Raw genomic sequence first — 20,817 nt, 5'->3', positions numbered from 1 at the left:
GGTCCCTTCACCAAATGGATGTGAAGACTGCTTTCCTGCATGGCTTCCTCAAGGAAGAAGTATTTATGGATCAAACATAAGGCTTTGAAGTACATGATCAGAAAACTCGTGTGCAAATTAAAGAAAACCCTCTGTGGTTTGAAGCAAGCTCTAAGAGCTTGGTATGCTCGCATTTGATAGCTTCTTGATGAAGCTTGGTTTTTACTAGAAGTAATGCTGATCCAAATCTTTACTTCAAGACAGTCCAAGGTATGCCTTTGATTTTGGTTGATGATTTATTTATGTTCAGCAATGAACCTTTTATCCTCCAGTGTAAGAGGGAGTTAGCTTTTGAATTTGAAATGGAGGATCTTTACTTAATGCACTACTTTCTGGGTCTTGAAGTATGGCAGAAACTTGGTGAGATTTTCCTTTCTCAAGGAAAATATGTTGTCAAGTTGCTAGAAAGATTTGGTATGACATAATGTAAATCCATGAATACTCCAATGGAGATGAACTTCAAGAAGTGTGGTGAAGCTATAGGTCCTGATTTGGCAAATCCTTTTGAGTATCGTCAACTGATTGGGGCACTGATGTTCTTAGTGAACACTAGACCAAACATATGTTTTGCGGTCAATACTTTGAGCCAATATATGATTAAGCCATCTCATGCACACTGGATTGTTGCAAAGCATGTGTGAGATACTTGCATGGGACCATCAATCTGGGATTGAAATATTGCCAATGATATAAGAATACATGGGTACTCTGATGCTGATTAGGCTAGTAACTCTACTAATAGAAAAAGCACATCTGGGTGCTACTTCAGCTTAGGATCTGCCATGATATCTTGGATGAGCAGAAAACAAAAGCTTGTAGCCCTTAGCATGACTGATGCTGAGTACGTTGCTTCTAGCATGTCTAGCTGTGAGATAGTATGGCTGAGGAAGCTCTTTGGAGAGTTGTTTGAGCATGTTCTAGACACATCAGTAATTTACTGTGATAATAAGAGTGGGATTCGACTTGCAAAAAATCCCATTTTCCATGACAAGTCCAAGCATATTGAGATTGAACATCACTATATCCAGGATATGGTGCAAAGAGGAGCAGTAAGATTCCATCATATAATGACTGATGACCAGATCACCAACATTCTTACCAAGTTTTTACCGTAAGGAAAGTTCTTGTTTTTTAGAGAGCAACTTGGACTAACATATGTGACCCTTCCTAGAGAGGGTGGCCATGGATGATGAGTCTTGGATGTGCGAGATCCTTGCCATGTGTTGGCAAGTGGATTCCCCAAGTAGAGATATGAGCCTTGGATGTGTGAGATCCTTGTCATGTGTTGGCATGTGGACCCCCCCAAGCAGTGATGAGCCTTGGATGTGCGAGATCCTTGTCATGTGTTGGCAAGTGGACCCCCCCAAGTGGAGATATGAGCCTTGAATGTGCGAGATCCTTGTCATGTGTTGGCAAGTGGACCCCCCCAAGCAGAGATATGAGCCTTGGATGTGTGAGATCCTTTTCATGTGTTGGCAAGTGGATCCCCCAATTAGTGATGAGCCTTGGATGTGCGAGATCCTTGTCATGTGTTGACAAGTGGATCTCCCCAAGTAGAGATGACCCTTGGATGTGCGAGATCCTTGTCATGTGTTGACAAGTGGACCCCCCAGGCAGAGATGAGACTTGGATGTGCGGGATCCTTGTCATGTGTTGACAAGTGGATCCCCACAACCAAAGATGTGACTTGGTTGTGTGAGATCCTTGTGATATGTTGGCAAGTAGCAATCACCCCAAGTGAATATAGGGTGATGGATGAATCCCCCCTATGATGATTTTTCTTCATTAGAGTGAGACATCATTGTTCCAGATGATACAGAGCAGAGATGAACAAAGATGAGCAGAGAAATCAAAGATATTTATTGTAGAAATAAATTCCTCCCTAGTTGAGAGGGAGTGTTGAAAATTGACAACTCAGGGATGAATTTCTAAAAAAAAAAACAGAAATTCTAAAAATAGAAAGTCTTAAGATAGTAAATAACCTTGAACCAATTGGTAATCAAGTATTATTGATGAAAAAGCACTTCTTATCATTAATCAATCTTAATAGTTCAATCTCGACTTAATATTTTATCATTAAAATTATTATTATTATTCTTATGATATTAGTATATTATTATTAAAAAGAAATTCAAGTCACTCAATCATGGCTCTCAATAATGTTCTCTAATAATCTCATTATTGGCATGACATATTCCTCTTACACTCTCATTAATGCTCTTACATTCTCTTACACCGATTAAAGCACGTCATAAAAGATTCTCTCACACTCTCTTACACTCAATAAAAATGTCATAAAAGATTCCTCTTACACACTCTTTAATGCATATGTTACACTCTCTCTTAAAAGCATAAGTTACAAAGGCATGCTTACCTCCTTAATGGCATGAGTTACATTTCCTAAATGGGCATGAGTTACTCTCTCTCTTGGCATGCGTGCTACTCCTTTATGGCATGGATTCATTGCTCCTCCTATATATATGTGCCTCATTCTTTCTCCCCTCAGTACTTATGCATTGTGAAAGAAGGATTCAAACATTGAGAGAGAGTTGAAGAGAGTTGAAGAAGATCATGGGAAGAGACTTGGAGAGTAAGAGTAGAAATTGATGAGCCAAGGTTGATTCAGTGCTTCAATGTTCTAGTGTTGATTTAGTTGAATGCAAGGTTGATTCAGTGTGTGCATTTGCTGCTGCTACCAATGACCTTCATGCTACAACTTGTTCAGATTTGGGTGAACTTACTCATTCTCTTGATCTCTCATTGTACTTTGTATCTCTACTGAACATATGATTTATAATAAAAAGAGAATCTGGTTGGGTTTTCCCCTTGTGGGTTTTGCCCTGGTCGTTGGACCTAAATTTTCTATGTCTCATTGTATTCTTGGTTGTCTTCTATTGTGCATTTGATTTATGTTCTATCTACAATTGCTTATCTAATATTGTAGCATAAATAAGTTTTGTAATAAGTGATTGTTATAGCATAGAACATCAGAGTTTCAACATATACAAGATGCCATCTCTAACTTCAATGATGTGGCCATCGTCTGAGCTAGATCCCATGGGTGTGATCAGTGCCTGTCCATCTTGAAACACTACAAAAAACCCCTTCTTCTCTATTATAGATATCGAGAGCAAACTTCTCCTAAGTTCTAGCACCCATATAATGCCCTTAACTTTCAACATGGCTCCTGACTCAAGCTAGAATGACACTGTCCCAACCCCCTTCATTGCATGTTTGGTATCAACACCAAACTCCCCATGCATCTTTGAGTCCCAATTTGTCAGGCTATAGAACAACTCCCCTGCTCTTGTCATATGACGTGTGGCTCCACTATCCAATAACCACAGATTAGTTGGTATGGTGCTCAAGGAAAGGTAGGAAAGAAGTGTGGATTTCGTCTCAAACTTCCTGACAAACTTTTCCACCTGAGCATTTGTCGATGTAGCTTTAGTTGACTTCGTACCCTTTCCACCCATCTTCCTTTATAGACACTATGAAGCATTCTGTCCTGTCTTATGACGTGCAAAACACTTGACCTTAGTCAAGTCCTTCTTCTTCTTCAACTATGACGCTGACTCCTCATTGTCACTCGAACCTTTTCCTTTTCTCTTCACTGTCTTGCCAAAAGGAGCTAGGTCTGCGTCACCTTTGTGTTTGTTGGCCTTGGCCTTTGACTGCTCCCTCATCTCCTCTTAGATGGAATCATCCCATAGCCTATCAAATGAGGGTTGGTTCTATTGAACATGGATTCCTTTGATGAATGGATATCACGTCTTTGGGAAGTCATTCAACTCTATGTTCACTAACTCTACGTCGTCTAGTTTTTCCCCCATTGCTGCAAGTTGATCACAAATATGAGTGATCTTCATAAGGTAACTCGTTATTGAGTTAGATTTGGTCTTCTGCATAGAGTGAGCTTGTCCCTCAACACCATTTTCTTGTTAATGGTCTTGCTCTAGTATAGACCCATCAAATCATCAAACATCTCGTTGATTGAATTTTTCTTGGACAAGTGAGGGATCAATGGTCCTTCACCACATCTAAGAGTACCATTTGCGCCTTGATCTCCCTCTTTGTTGAGCGACCTTCTCCTTGGCATCTATTGGCTCTGGGATCACCTTCTCAACAATCTCCAAGAGATTGTTTTCCTTGAGAACCAAGGTGACCCTAGCATTCCAAGGTAGGAAATTTGAGGCTCCATCTAGAGTCTCTTCAAATTGAAAGCCCACTTCAGTCATCTTCACTAGATTTGAAACCCAAAGGAAAATCTGTCCCTAAAAGTTTGTTGTAGCCTGTGTTATCACTCTAAAATTTCCCTAGGGTTGTCATGTTGTGTTCAAAGAAATGATATAGGTAACCACAAACCTACTTTTGAGATTAGGATCTAGCTTGCCTAATGCTTAGAGAGGGCTCTCTCTTAATGATTTCACTTTGTTGGATTAATTGATTTTAGGCTGGTTATTTAAGCTTGATTGGGTTTTGATTTGATTTGGTGGTGGAATCATTGATTTAGATGGATAGATAAGTGTCTTTTTACCATTGGGCCATGGAGTCCAAATGTCAAGAAAACAGGACTGAATCAAGTTCTAAAGATAGTGTTCACAGGGCAAGGTAGCTGAGTAAATTCAGATCTTTTAGGATGGATGGTGAAATGGTTTTTCAATCGAGGTCAAGGAGTAGTTAAGGATTCCTCAAACTGGATAATGAGTGAAATGAAAGAGGTCAATCGAAACTAGGGAGCAATGAAGAATTCCCTACTCTGGATATCAGAAGAAAACATAAAAATGAATAACTGTTCAAGACAGAGTGTACTTAAACAAATTCTGTAGTAACATTCCAGTTATTTCATTCAAATTGGAAAAAACATGTATGTTTGTGAAATACTTAAGAAAATAACAATTTGACAAATGAAAGATACTTCACTGAAGTGGCCCAACACATGAATCCTGTAATGCAATGCCTTTATTACTTAGTCTAGTCTGCTGACTTGAAAATGTTACAATAAACCCTCAGGTTTTCAGATCAATATGACTATAGAAATGTTCAACAATCCACACTCTATACTTCGAATTATGAAGTATTTATACAAAAAACTGTTACAAAATATCCTAAACTGTTTTAGGAATTATTCAAGGAAAATAAAATATCTTCATGCAAGAAGATAGAGACACCTAGGAGACTAAAAGGCTAGCTGTCCCTTCTTTTACTGATTTTGTTGTTTTGATCTTTTGCTGCTTTCTCTCTTTGGCTATTGCTCTACATTGGCTGTCCTTTTACCCTGCCTTTGACTGATACTCTTTGACTTGGCTGATCTGCTGTTTTACTTTCACTGCTTTGTATTCACTGTTTACCTTGCATTTTTACAGTAAATCATTCAACTTTTCCCAAGTCTCTGTATCTGGTAATTTAATATTTACCATTCTTCTGTAGACTTCATCAGTTTCTGTGTATTTTGCAAAAGTGGGCTTGTTTACAAAAAGATGTTTTACCTCATGCTAGAGGTAAAAGAGGTTCTCAAAAGTCTGGTAAAGGACTTTTCCTATAGGAATCCCTTTCATGGAGGAACTGTTGGCTTGTTCCTTTGCCACTTCTCTGATTCTCTTATCATAGTCTTCATGTGGCATTAACCTGTCATTAATCACCAATGGGTTAGGTAGACCTTTTTGCCTCAAAGCATCAAATTTGACCATGAACCTGCCTATTGCTAGCTCCATTGTTTGGCACTTCTCCTCTAGTTGTATCATTAGGTTCCTCTTGGTGATTACCTTTTTAGCCTCTAGTATAGTCCCAGTTCTGTCAGCTATTCCAAGTTCCTGCAACTCATACTTGTTCTTTGAGTTAAGGAATTGGATTATTCTTGAGGCTTCTTCTGGAATATTTCCAAGTTCGGCTCTAACCCTTTGAATTGCCTCACTAGCCTCTTTGACCAAGTCATTTTGTTCAAATATCACTTGTATAGATGGCCAAATATCATTGATTGAGTCAATGATATTGGCCCATAAAAGTTGTTTTGCTTGGGCTAGTGGCTCTTTTCAGTGTCAACTCTTTCTCCAACTTCTGTATCCTTTCATTCAACCTGTTTGACTTTTGAGCTTCATTCTTATGCATAATTTGAGCTAGTTTCTTCTCATCCTCTAGACTTTTTATTTGTTCCTTAAGTCTATTTATTTCAGTGGTTTGGATGGACATATCCTCCATGGCTTTGACCAGTTTAGCTACTTCATCACTAGGATGAGTTGCTGCTGTTGTTGAACCTGTTGCTGATGCAGTTGGAAGTGCTGTAGCTAGTGGAGCTGCTGGGGCCAATGAAGCTGCCAAAGTAGAAGGAACTGTTGTAGTGACTGTAGGAATAGTAGTGGTAGTAGTTGTTTCAATGCTGGCCTGTTTCTCCTGTACTAACTTGTCCATTTCATTCTCCATTTCTTTTAATTGAGCATTTAACTGGAGAATGAGGTCCATCATCTCATCTTTCTGGCTTTGGCTCTCTAGAATTTCCTTGGTCTGTGGATGTTCAAAAGGAGGTAACTTCAGTTGCTTCTTCAAAGGAACAATATCTTCATTTTTCTTCTTTATGAGCTTTTTTGCTGCCTTGATGTCATTTGGATTATATCCTCTCAATAACCAAGTCTTCTAGTGACTTGATTCTGTTATCCTTTGCTTGTGAGGATGCTTTATCTAGCTTAAAATGTGCTGTGATATTGTCTAGAAAATTTTGAAGTTTCTGTACACTCATAGCTTTGTTGGTCATTGTTGAGTATATCATTTCTCCTGCCTGCTTATGAAATTCAATCTGATCTATGGGATGAACATCCCTGGCCAAAACTTCAAACTCTGTCTTTCTGTAATCTGCTGATGACTTAGGCTGCTGTACTGTAGGCTGCAAAAAGGTCATTTGCATTTTACCAGTTTTAATGTCAAAAGCTGACATTAACCTATTCTGATTGCTAGGAGTTTGTTTGAAATATTGGGCATAGGTTTCAGCTTTTAATGCCTCATTTCTCAACTTGATCTCTTTATACTTCTCCTTTATGTCTTTTTCCTTATCCACTGGTTTGCTTGATGATGAGACCTCAATGCTAAGTTGTTTCTGAATACTCTGAGTATTAGAGGTGGAAGGTTGATGAGTTTCCTCTGAAATTGCTGGAGCTGTACTCTCTCTGACCCCTGTATCTGTATCCATGATTTGAAGTGTCTTCACTGTCTCTTCTTGCTCATTGATAGGATTTAGCTTGGGCTTCTTCCTGTACATGATTTCAAATCTATCATGTGTTGTATCTATGTTTGAGCAAGAACCTTCTTCCCTGGTCCTTTTTACATTTCTGTCCTGCAGGGCTGGAGTATGCAGAATGGAACTAGTATCCATCTGTTTCTCCATATCTATCAAGGTGTTTTCCAACCACTCTCACTGGTTGGCATAATTTTCAATGTCTGGCCTGGACTCATGCATAAAAGGACTTAATTTAAACTTGACTCTTAGTTTGTTTATGACTCCTAAAGGGTCATATTGCCACATGAAACTGCTACTGAACTTCATTTCCTGTAAACACTTCTCTGCTTCTTCTCCAGCCTCCCTATTATTACAGATAAAAGGACCAAGCTGGTTTTTTATCTTGAACTGTGTTTTCTTCCTAGTTGATAGAAAATTCACATCATCTGAGTTTATAATCTGCCTAATATACTCCAATGCAAATATCCTCATGGGGAGATATTTGGGCAGCTTATAGGGAGTGAGCTGGCATCCATATATCCTAATTTCAGTGTGGTCCTGGTATAAATACCAGTCTCCTATTCTACTGTTTTTAGACAACTGCAAAACTCTCTTTATCTCATCATTGATCTTGGGTTGATTGCTACTGCTTAGCATATTGACAATTGGATGAACAAAGGAATCAATGAACTCCTTGTAGCTGAAAATAGTGGAATATTTTTGGATTAAGGGTGTCCAAAAGATGACAGATCTAGGATGGCCCTTAGTGTCCAACTTTTGGATATTAACTGGAAAGCTGTCTGATTGGAAATATAGGAACATGTGGAACAATACTGAAGAGTATTTAAATACTCTTTCATTTGGCAATATGATCAATTGATCATGGATCCTGTCTGCCAAGAATTGGGCAAAATTGAAAATTGCAGCTGGAGGCTTGCCTGGGCAAAAAATAGAGAGGAAAGCAAGTATAGGCTCATCTACATGCTCATCAGTGGTGTATCCTAGAATACAAGAGAGCATGGTTACAATTTTTCTGGCCCTCTTAGAGAAAATGGTGGCAGAGTATGGAGGACTGTCTGTAGGAGTATGAGACTCTTCTAGGATGAAAGTCTGAAAGATTTGAGACCTCTTGGGAAGGTCCAGCTTCAAGTAGAGTTCAAGTAGGTTTTCAATGGAAAATGGGGTTTCATTTGGGTTTGGCTGGATCTACAACATTTGGTTTATTGACTCTGTAGTGATTGTAAACAAAATCTGCTGGTTAGGAGAGACTATGGCTCTTTGGCTTGGGATATAGTAGAGTTGGCATAGGTGGATGATTTCAGGGAACTGATATACCTGTGGGAACAAGTATTTGGGCAAATTTGATTCCCATAACTGAATATCATCACTGTGGTTGAGGAATTTGTCTTTACTCCAGTAGTGGAGTTTCAATAGATGGCTAGGGGAAACTGTCTTTAATTTGGAAATCTCTGTCGGCCAATGGGAGGTGGTCAATGTCCAGGTGAGGGGTTTGCAGGGGTTTTTCATTCAGAATGCTTTGGGAAGCCATAATTTGGTTTATTCTATTGAATTATTCTTTATCTGGCTTAAGGAGTAAGCTCAAGACTTCTGGAATAGTGCAAAAGGTGAATACAGTCTGCAGGAAAGGGCTTTTGGATGAACAGTGGGGTTCTTTTAGTTTGGCAAGGTTTTTTAATTAATTCAATTAATTAACCTTTCATAAACACTGTGCAGAGCTTAAGTACAGGGCTGTTCTGGTTCTTTCAAGAATACCTGGAAAAATGACGATTAGGTGTGCTAGTGGCTCTTCTTGAATTTTCCTTTCTGTGAATATGTCACTTTATTTGATATTATTACAGCACACACATCTGACTGTTAAGCTAAACAAATTCATATTAAATCCTCAAAGTTTTCTATTAATCATTCAAAGTACCCACATCGAGTGTCTCTTGTGTGATTGTTTTGTGTGTGTTATTTTAATTACATCAATTGATTGGATAACCTAATTACGCCGTAGGCGTGGTCTATATTGGGATTGGGCTTGAGGAATTTTGATTTTTAAATAAATGAGTGGACAAGATTTGATTTCAAGAGAATATTTTTCGTCTAATACATCATCCAACGGATAATATGAAAAGTATTTGAACGGGTTTTCAGTTTCAAATCCAAGAATAACATATTTAATTTAAAAATCAAAGAATAACATATTTGTGAAAAGTGGCTATGGTTTTGATGGGACATTATGATAGAGGCTGATCAAGTTAGTGATTCTCGCATTAATAAATTGAAAGGCGACACGACCTACCTGTTCAAATTTAATCATTGTCTCCCTTCCATTGCGGGACAGTCTGGAGACTGAATGCAATTGAAGTTTAATTCATTAATTCATCCAAATAAAAATGTGCGTACAACCTTTTTTTGGAGAAATGATTAAATTTATCTAATGATTTTTCTTTATATTATTTTTTTTCAAAATAGATAATATATTTTATTTTAATTTTAAGATATGTAAATTATAGAATTTTAAATTGACTTTTCATATATAAATTCTAAAAAATGTTTATAACTTTTTTAGATTTTTTAAATTTAATGTTAGGGTTTAAACTTTATAATATAGAGTATATTAAGCTTATGCCACGGCGTATATCAACCACATTTATTAATGTGGTTGTGCTAGTAATACTTCAACAGGGTGCATTGCCCATCATCAAGAGTCATCTTATATGTCGTCTTCATTGTCTGACACAATCAATTGAAGTTTTGAAGATGGTTTTATTTATAGATAAACTCCTCATCATATGCTTTCCTCTCCAACCAAAAATAATATGTTGTTTCCATGGTTGATGTATGGAGTTCCTCTGCAAAACAAGTATTAACTTCTGTAGATGAATGCAAAGGGGCCAAAACTCAGTCATTTATATATGAAGTAAAAGATATCTTTTGGAGTAAAAGCTACATAGACACTCTTCTTGATTAAAGCTTGCATAAACTTGGTCCATATATCATTAAGCATTGGCAAGTGATTTGAAGCAAAAAAATCTGACTTGGCTTGACTCATGACTTGTTTTTAGTCCACCAAGCAAACTTGAGTTGTGACTGAATGGGTCTAGAAATGACTGTTACGGGACTGAAAATTAGCTGTTACAGGTCTGGAAGTTTTTGTTTCAGGTTTTAAGTTTATTGCTGGAAATTGTCCCCTAGCTATGAAAAAAACAAGAGTGTAATTTAGGCCCTAACTATGAAATAACAACTCAGAAAAGGGAAAATTGCTCTTGAAACAATGAAAATGAAACCATAAAAAAGAAGTGAGCAGTCAGTAAATACAAGTCTGAAACTAAGTTTACCATGGAACACTGAAGTCTGAGATTGAAAACCAGCTGAAAATTTGTGCTCTAGCTCTGCTATCTAGTAGAAGGGCACCAAACAGCTTTGCAATATAGTAGATGCTGTGCTAGGGCAGAGGTATGCTGGCAAATATTGTGCCCTAGGTTCCCATTTTGTGTTCTTGAAAACCCCTAGTTGCTATTGCAAAACCGTTCTCAGAACTTCAAAGGAGAAACTATGTGAAAATGGGTTTCAAATGCCAAAAACTTGAATTTATAAGCACCCAACAAGTCAAATGGGTCAGGGGTCAATCGTTTTTTTCAGATAGGCAAATGGGTTTGTCAAAGACTGGGCCGAGTAAAACAACTCAAATTGGTTTGACCTGTCTGGGTCAGTTCCAAGTGATTCTGAGCTGAACTGACCCAGTTTAGGGATGGGCTGGGTAAGGTCAAACTGGGCAGGTAGAATGGTGGTTCTATGTAAAACAGGCCGGGTCTGATAACTATGATTTAAAACCTTTATGCTTCTTGCTGTCCTGGGTTTGTATCATTGCATATTCAGTTAGCAGATTCCACAGAATAATTTGCATTTAGGATCTCATAGTGAGGTTATGCATCAAATATCTGTAAACACATTTTCAACTGTCTAGCTAATGCTTTCACATAAACTCAGAAAAGCAGTTAAAATCTCTAATAGGCTAATAGCTTTAGTTTTAGTGTATCTTCTGTTACTGAAAAATGCTAGCTATTTCAGATAATACAACTCCCAAGAGACCGCTGGTTATCTGTTGATGCAAGAGGTGTTTAGTCCACCCATTTTTGTTTGATTAATCCTGCTCCAATAATCTCAAGGTGTTTATGGATTAATTTATGTGAAGTTTCCATTAGAATAAGGATAGTACTTGCATATCTCATATTGTCTACATGTATTTTTCCATAAATGAAAATGGTTCCAAATAAAATGCTTCCTTTGAATGTTTGCAGGGATGCAACTCGTGCCTTTATTTCAGGAAACTTCACAGGTAAGAAGCTTTTGGGGACAACATTTTTTTCCCATTTCAGAAGGTTAGGTGCAATAACAGTCCATTAAAATCTAGTGCAGCTTTTGTGTGAAACCCTTGTTGTTTCCAATTTTGAACAATTGCCTGAATAAGATGAGATAATTTTATTAATGTTCGACAAGTGACCAGAAAAGTAGGTCAATGGGACTGAAGAGTACAATGTGGGAGTGCAAGCCCATCCCCTAGAAAATGCTGAAAACAATACAAAGAAAGAAACTTACATAAGAATATCATCAGAACATATGCACAACACCGTGACACAGGGACGGTGATACAAAACACTAAGTGCGTCTCTTGAGACTGATGGCCAAGGGCATGGGGGGTGAAGTGGGCATTAGCTTGCTGCTGGAGTTCCCTAGAACCCTTGGGGAGCCCAGCTGTATGATCCCAACAGGGATGTGTGAGCAAGGAATGTATCTGTGGTTATTCCTTTGGACCTGAGAGGTAGTCTGATGGGTGTGGTGCTAATAGTGAAATATTTTAGGTCAACTTTTCTTACAATAAAATAATAATAAGTGGATTCTAGATCCAATTTCTCTCCTAAAACACAATTTTAAATTACACAAGACTCCTTCAAGCTGGGCGCTTCTCAATGTAGGGTACAATCCTTCCTGTAATGTCCCCATTTTCAGTTTCTCTTATGATGTAGTCAAGATGGACTTCCAGCGTTGGTGGCAACCAATTTACAAGAGCGACATTACGTCGTCAGAGGGCCTGGAGGAGTTTTTATGGGTCCGATGGAGTTCGCTTGCTGTATTTGACCATCAGGGGTAGTTTTGCACAGTTCGTTCTTGGTTTCGTTGCATTCTGATGAATTTTGTAAAACGAGGTTACTATTAGCGTAATTTAATTAAAAACGCTAAAGGTGTTGTGTGGAGGCGATGAAACACCTTAATGTAATAACTCGTTGGAACTAGAACGAAGAGATCTATAGGATGGGATGGTGAGAAGTGGTTTCCAGTGGTTGGAGAAAGTATGGTGGCCAATTAATCATTTCCCAGGATTAAAAGTGACTTTAATTAATCACTTGATTAAATAAAAAGGGGGAAAGTGCCTAATTAGAGGAAAGGACCAGAAGGGGAAAAGTGACTTAAATAAAAATAAATTGAAAGTCACTTAAATAAGGTAAAGGGGAAAATCTTCTAGAATGGCAATAAAATAATAAAATAAATACTTCTAGAAGGTCGGAGCAATGTTGCACGAAGCGCCCCCCCCCCCCCCCCGGTTCCAAGCCCCGAAGCGCGTCTCGTACGGAAGCGCCTAGGAAGCTTGGCCGGAAGCGCGCTTCTGAAATTCGGAAGCGCCGCTTCCAAATTTTTTGCCGCTTCCTGGACTTTTCGGAAGCGTGGCTCGGAAGCGCGCTTCGGGCGTCGGAAGTGTGGCGCTTTGGAGGAGGAAGCGTATGCTTCCGGAAAAGCGTTTAGAATTTTTTTTTTTTTTTAAATTTTAGGTGAGTTTGCTTGTTGGGGGTGGGTCCACCTTGGGTTAGGGTGACGAATGAAGGCAAAAAAAAATATAAATATAGCAGATGCTCCCTCATGGTAATGTTAAATTCTTAAAGTAAAAGTGACATTCTCCTTTATTTTTCATTTTCATCCTTTTACTTAAATTTTTAACATTACCATAAAATGACTTAGGATGTTTGAGAGTGGTTCCAGCTTCATTGGACTTCATATGGAGAAAATAGAATTTCATATCCTATTCAAAATTCAGCAGACTTAACAGTTTTCAGGAATTCAGGATCAATGGGATTGTGGCATTTCATTAGATTATATCAAGTATGAAGGTATGCGATTAGCATTTAATCAAGAGCACCAAGCCCTATATGTACCCTAGTGTTGGTGGTGTTAATTGTTGAACTCCTTTGTCACGCGACACGCCCTTAGCAAAAAATTACCTTTCAATCAAGTCAAAATCATCGATCAAGCATGTTAAGCTTTTTCTACCATATTTTAAGTCTTGAATTAGGTAGTTTGATCAAAATTGGGCAATGTTGACTAATATCCCTAGACAATCGAGGTAGAGGCAAAGGCTAGACAAGAGGAGAAGAATCTAGATTCTAGATGGTTGATGCATCTAAATGGTTGATGCTCGAATAATTAATCATTAATGTACAATGGATGTTATATCTATCTTGATTTATGCAAAAATATGCATGTTTCATGTCTTCTACAACTAATTTGGTATTTGGGATGTTTGTTGAGTATAAATGCAAAAAAATATAAATATAAATATATATATATATATATATATATATATATATATATAGCAGACGCTTCGCTTCCTAGATTTTTGGAAAATGACGCTTCCGTGTCCCCGCTTCCAAAAAACGTCCCCGCTTCGTGCAACATTGGGTCGGAGAGCCATCCATCAAGCCTTTAGAAGGAAGGGAAGAAAATCATTTGGGACATCTTGGATTTGAGTATTTGTCTTTGGTGAGGTTTGGAGAATCTAGTTCTCAGCTTCAGTCAGCCCTAGGACGAAAACCCTTGGGTTATTCGGTGAGATTGGATGAAAACCCGTCTCATCCCTTGGTGAATTCATTTAGAATTCACAGGTTGTACTTATTAGTTCAGTTTATTTTGGAGGCTCGATTTAGTATTGCAGCAGATCTTCTGGGAGGCCATCCTCTCAGCCATTTCCAGTTATTGTATGTAATATTTCATATTAATATAATAAGGCTAGGATTCAATGCATGTATCTTTGTCTATTCTGAGTTGCAGTTGGTATTTCTTAGTTTTGCCGTTAAATTTATGATACAATTTTGTGTAATTCGATTGATGAATTTACGACAATATTTTTTCTTAAGCAAAAATCCTGAGAAAACTATAAAATTTAATATTCGGGATATTACAGTGTTATCAGAGTTGGTTTTCCTGCCAGCATGAGGTTTTTTTTGGCAGATTGATTTTGAATTAAGTTCATGGGTTATTTTGGAAAAGCCAAGCTCAAGGACTGCAGGTGATTTTCCAAGTGCCGAAGAGAAACCTGTCTGTGTGAGTAATATTTGTTTTGTAGGTGTCAGAGTTACCATTTCGTGTTCATAAACGCAGAGTACTGCATTCCCAAAGAGGTCGAAAGCTTATTACTCTTGAGGTCAAATACACCAGACTTGTGGGGAGAGGACTTGTTCCTTGGAGATCAAATTGCTGAGTATCTTGAGGTCGAATTGCCTAAGCCTTGGAGGTTAGAGCTGCTTGCATTTGTGGAGGTCGACCAATTTATTTGTGAAGGCTGAATTGATAAATAACAGAGGTCTGAGTTCTTCATCTCAATTGGGGCCAAATTCTTGCAAAAAGGAGGGAAAAGTTTGGGAGTCGAGATTAATTCGTGCAGGGGCCATATCTTCAGAGGGTCGAATTCACTGTTTGTGGTAAAATTAGTGGGTCTAATTTGTTGAAGGCAGAATTTGCAGAGCCTATGGATGCATCTATATAGTGAAAGTGGAGAATGTCAAAAGTGAGTCTGATTGATCTACTGTAGTGTTGTTCTGGTCATCATTTGATCATTTGAGTTGGTCCAAAGCTTCCAACGACTTGATCTGGTCATGATATGAACACGTTGAAAGTAGTCGTTGTGGCTTGATCAAGTCTGAATTGAGTGCTGATCAAGGAAATATATATATCAATAGTGGATCAATTGAGGGCGAATAAGAAGCTGGGTGCACAAATATAAAACATGATTGAACTCCCATGATGTACCTGTGTGCGTTAAGTGTGCATATTGTGATTGGTGCGATAGACAATATGAATATCTGTACCAGAGAAATGATGTGAATGGTGCTGTGTTGGCCCATTGATTGTGTGGAAAAATCAGATCCCCTGTAGCTGAGCACATTGATTCAGTCTACAACGTGTCGTAAGCTTGATTTAGTCACCAAATCACTGTGAAATACAAACACATTAATGAGCAATGGAATATGATCCTCCGTGTAGCAGTTGATCTGGTCAAGCACACATAACGATGTAAATGTGAATTGCCAGGGCTATCAATTTTGGATATGGAGTGTGCAAATGAAGTGTGAAGATATAATATGCATAGAGCTAGTGCGTATGTAATGCACATAAACTCTGTGTTGTGGCAGTTGAGACATAGGAATCCCCTGTGCATTACAGACCATAGGCGTGCGTATCGCTGGAGCATTCCCCTGAAGCTCAGTGTATGTGACTTGTTGTTGAATGAGTGATCCAGAGGTGATGTATACCCGAACATTAAAATCGGTGGAAAAAGTGATGTGTTAACCTAAGCATGGCAATGATCCACAGATTGATGAGATTGTGGCAGTGCGATCTAAATGGAGAATGAGATAAAAAACAGCGTGGCTTATTAGTGAAGGTTTGATGCTGTATTCTTTTGGTATAGCTGAAGCAAATCAGAGGTCTACAGTGATCTGGCAAAGATTTTCCAGCGAGTTTATCTCTTTCAGCTATCATTATCAATGCGCGTAGCTGTTTTCCTCTGTGTGTGACAGAAGATTAATAGTAGAGTTTGAAGGTTAAGTCTTGTGCACATGATTTGAAGCAACAAACCATTTGCAAGCTGTGCAATGTGTGAGGTTCACCAAATTTATATGCAGAATGTGTGGAGCGATCCAAATTAGATATAAAGTGATTCAGTGTTTCCTGTAGCGGAGCGTGGAACATCAAGATACCTGAGTACAATGAAGAAATTGTGTATAAGATGAGATCTTCTTGTAGACTGAGTTCTCCTGTTAAAGACATTATTATTCTGAAGGTTGTCTGAGGCGCTGAGTTGTTAAAGACGACTTTCACCAGATATATGACTGAAATATCCTTACCTAATTGGAGAGCGAATTTATCAAAATTCTGCCATCTCCTTGGATTGAAATTATTGCTATCATAGGAGTATTGAACCCACTATTTGAGGAATAAATTAGGTTGTTTCTTGGAGATGGTATTTATCAATTGGTGTACCCGAGATTGATTTCTGAGACTGATATATTCCAGAGCTGTGGAGGGCCAAAAGTGCCTAGAGCAATCCATTGTAGGGGCCCAATCCAGTGCTTTGCAGGCCATATGCTTCTGATCACTGACAAATTGAATTCCTTTTCTGAAGCTTATCTTGCCTTTAGAACCAAGGAGCTATATTGCTGTAGGAGAGGAGTTCCAGGTTCCAAGTTCATTGCCCAAGAATTGTTTGCTCTTTATATGATTCAAGAAATGACTGGTGTTAACTGTTTAACATAATTCTGTGCATAAAATTCAAAGAAAAGTTTGTTCTCAAGAAATTGAGAAGCTACAACAGGACATTGAAAATTTTGTCATAAACCTTATAACTGTATTACCTTGTAAATTAGTAAGGTTAAGGGTGTTGTATGACTGTAGCATTGGTGTCTTTCCTATATAGTTGAGTGAGAGGATTTGGTTTAGTCATAGACTTGTAAGGTTAGAGTTTATATGCTGAGTCCACATGGGGTGTTCATATTTGAACCTTCATTGCTGAAATGTGACTTGTGAGGGTTGAAAGTGTTGAAAAATGTAACTAGGTTCTGTCTTCATAATGACATGTGTAATTATAATTTGTGTAATTGATGTAAAGAAGAAAAATAAAATGATTGTATGCTTGACTCATGGGTTACATGAGCAAGGATTTTATTTTTAGATGGCTCCCATTGTGAGCCTTTAGGATTTGTCATCTAGTCATAAAAAGTCAGAGAGTTAATGTCATGTATGAAGAACCCTTCTTAGGCATGTTACAAATGTATATGAGTCAATAAAATGGTCTAGTAGCCCTCCAAGACAAGCACATGTTACTCCTCTTTAAGTCGGCTTCAAGACAAAGGAAAGAACTCATGTCGGCTCACCTAATTCAGAGACACAACCCTTCATAAGATCATGTCGGCTAATATTCATGGGCTGACTACTATAAATAAGCAGCTCGGCCTATTCCACAAATAGAAGTTCAGATCTCTCTGAAGTTCGGATAGAGTTACAAAAAACAAGTTCAGATCTCTGAAATTTGGGTGACTAAAATACAGTGACAAATTCAGATACCTCTGTAATTCGGATAGCAGATTGCAGTGACACGTTCGGAGAAGTTTCAGTGCCATAACAGGGTATAGAAGCTGTAGTGGAAGAGGAGTCAAGAGAAGGTTGACTGTCAAGAGAAGGTTGACTGTCAAGAGAACTAGTGTCTTGGTCTTGGAGTGGCTAATAGGTCAAGGGTCTTGGTCTTGGCATTCGTCAATTGGAATCTCTATAGGAAGAATTTGTGCGGGTTTTCCTCTCAAAGAGTGAGAGGTTTTGGCCCTGGCTCATAGCCTACATTGTGTCTCTCTTGTCTATTTATGTTCATGCATTGGTAGCTGTTTGATGAAGAAAAACATTAATAACTTAAGTAAAGAAGATCTTAATTTAAAGTTGTAAAAAACTCTCACAAGCAGTTACTAATTGAAGAGAAATCACCTAATACTTGATGCCGTAGATTTCTCAACAGGGTATTAGAGCTAAGGTGACAAAGTCAAGGAAGGGCATCTTATCAAGGGACAATCAAGGATCGAATCTCGAGAATGACACCAAAGCAAGTTGAAGGATATTAAATTCAAGATCTACATCAAAGAATCAAACTCGAGATCGAAGAATAAGTCTACTCCAACAAAAGTTTTGGATCCTATAGTCATCATCAAAAGACCATAAAGACCCTCATCAAGTTGAAGAGATCTACAAAGCAAGGTAGCCCAAAGTATAGACATTCGAGAGAAGCACTTCAAGGACAAAGATCACATCATCTTGGAGAAAGTCGAAACCCTAGAAACATTTCTGGGATCTGCACTCACTCACCACCGAAGAAGTTGAAGTATCTTGAAGGCTAGTTATCTAAAGAAGGCTAAAGTCACTGTCATCATCTTCAAAAGGCCATAATGAAAGTTCCCTCTCATTGAAGCAAGGACCCCTCCCTTATCCTTAAAGAAGATCATTCGAGGAAGCATAAAAACATCCTCATCAATCACCATCAACAAAGGGAGCTAGATCAAAAAGGCATTGTCATCATAAAAGAGGCAACCTCTTTTTATTGAAGAAGGGATTTTGTTTGAAAGAAGATCATCCAAAAGGGCACTAATACATCTTTGTCAACCACCTACAAAGGGATCAAATTGAAGATTTCATCTTCACTTGTCAAGTAAGTATATTTTATTCTATAATCTAATCTAGTAAAATGACTTCGTTTTGCAAGGAGATCTATCAACTGGTTAGGTCATCGAACTTCCTTACATGGAAAAGGAGGATAGACAGTCCTCAAAGAAAGTGAAGTCATTGATAATATCAATGGAAAAGCCTCGAAACCATCCGAAGGTCAAGCATTATCTGAATACATGAAAAGGGATCAAAGGGCTCAAGGGATTTTTATGAAATCAGTCAAAGGTGCCCTCATTCCCTTATAGCAGGATTGGAGGCATCAAAGAGATATATGATAAGCTAGTAGAACTATTCTCTGAAGATGCGATAAAGAAGGTCACATCACTTAGATCTGATCTACACAAATTAAAGGTATCAAAAGGATAAAGGGTTATCTTCAAGATCTCAATTGCAAGATCTGAGAGAGATAATCTTCATTGTTCTAAATGCACCAACTAATGAACAAGGTAACAAATGTCTACGAGGATAAGAAAGCTATACCATTCAACAACTTGTGGTTTCCATGCAAGATAGAAGAAGACAGGTTGAGGGCAAAAGTCCTCAAACATTTGTCGGAAAGAAAGAACATAGCTAAAATTCAATGTTATGAGCATTATAGGAAAGATTGTCCTAAGCTCAAGAAGGGCAATAACAAGAAAGATAGAGAAGAAGTCCATTTCACTAAAGACATGGAGGAAGATGAAAAGAAGGAAGTCCAAAAGGAAAAGCATTAGAAGTAAGAGCTCGTGACATTACCATAGGAAACATGAAGGATGTCTGATAGTCAACTATGAAGGATATAGCTCTTGGTGACCTCATTAAAAGCTCAAGTGACACTTATGGGAAAAAGGAAGAAGTCATCTAGGACAAGTCTCATCATACATCAGTCAAAAGGAAACATCTGTTGGATAGGGATATGCAAGATCCTCAAGATTCTCTAATGGAATCCTCATCGGAAGGTTCACCGATCTAGAGAGGAAGCAAGTGTTTCATCAGGAACTCCAACTTGTGGAATTCATGGGATGATGTTATGATGACATAAGAGATGAAGCAGATCAAGGGGTTGAAGCTCTTTTCAATCAAGGAAGCTGTTGAAAGAAGCCTAGATGACCTAAAGGTAAATGAGGTATGTATGCTTGTATTCAATACTATAAAGTCATGTCGTATGGTTGCAGGTAACATGGATCACTGCTCTATCTTGAGAAGCATGATCAAAGGAAAAGGATCTCCTCCTCTGAAAGGATGCAGGAAGGCATAGGTCACACTAGATGAAATCAACATAATATGTCCTCATATGAAAATGAGGTGATTGACAGTAATTAGAGGAACTCTGATTGGAAGTTCCTAGGAATGAAATATGTGAAGAAAGGAAGGAAGAGACCGTGGACTATGCAACCATGGAAAATACAATAAACATCCGAGGACAAGAAGATTTGACTAGGAAATCTTTCGGAAAGATATGAAGACTCCGATGAAAGTCGGAAAAAGATGGAGACTCTTGACAATGGATATCTTTGGGAGATATGTCAACATGTATGCAGGATGTTGATGCAAACCAAAAGATGTCATGATGAAAGACCATCACAAAGGTAATTTTGATTTAAGTGTTCATTTCTTATTTTTTTGAACAAATACCTGGATGGGCTTATGCAGGACTGCCAAGGGAAGAACTGCGAATGTCTTACTAGAGGACCATGTAGAAGGATGTAAGATCCTTCTGAAGAAGATAGTATGAAGAAGGCAACAATACATGAAGCAAGGCCAGATGTAGACTGATGGATCACTTTCTGATGAAAGGAAAGATGACATGACTGACTCATGGATGAAAGTGATGGATGGTCTGTGCCCTATGAAGAAGCCCTAAAATATGAGGACTTTTTGACAAAGAAATTCATGACATTGAAGGAAGGAGCTCTTCAAGCAGCTAGTTGTCTTTTCATCTCCACTTGAAGAGTTGCTGTAGGTCCCTAATTAAGAGGGAGCCTGGAAACAAGTTTCTTACTTGGAAGAAACTTGGAAATTCCTAAGACAAGAGGGAGACTAGGTACGTT

The 20,817-nt window shown here is 38.2% G+C and overlaps 1 protein-coding gene across 1 annotated transcript in view; it reads left to right on the top strand.

Moving 5' to 3' along the window:
• MAPR4 (membrane-associated progesterone binding protein 4) overlaps positions 1–20,817 on the top strand; it is a 270,659-nt gene that overhangs the window by 16,581 nt on the left and 233,261 nt on the right. Inside the window, exon 4 of the mRNA XM_089416574.1 lies at positions 11,554–11,591. Within this exon, the coding sequence (XP_089272700.1) occupies positions 11,554–11,591 (38 nt within the window). The remainder of the gene's footprint in view (positions 1–11,553; positions 11,592–20,817) is intronic.

The sequence above is a fragment of the Pinus tabuliformis genome, chromosome 3_2 (genome assembly GCF_031772625.1).
Source record: "Pinus tabuliformis cultivar Carrire ecotype Pingquan chromosome 3_2, CPIR1, whole genome shotgun sequence".
Lineage (NCBI taxonomy): Eukaryota > Viridiplantae > Streptophyta > Pinopsida > Pinales > Pinaceae > Pinus > Pinus tabuliformis.
This window is presented reverse-complemented; position numbering and strand designations above follow the sequence as displayed.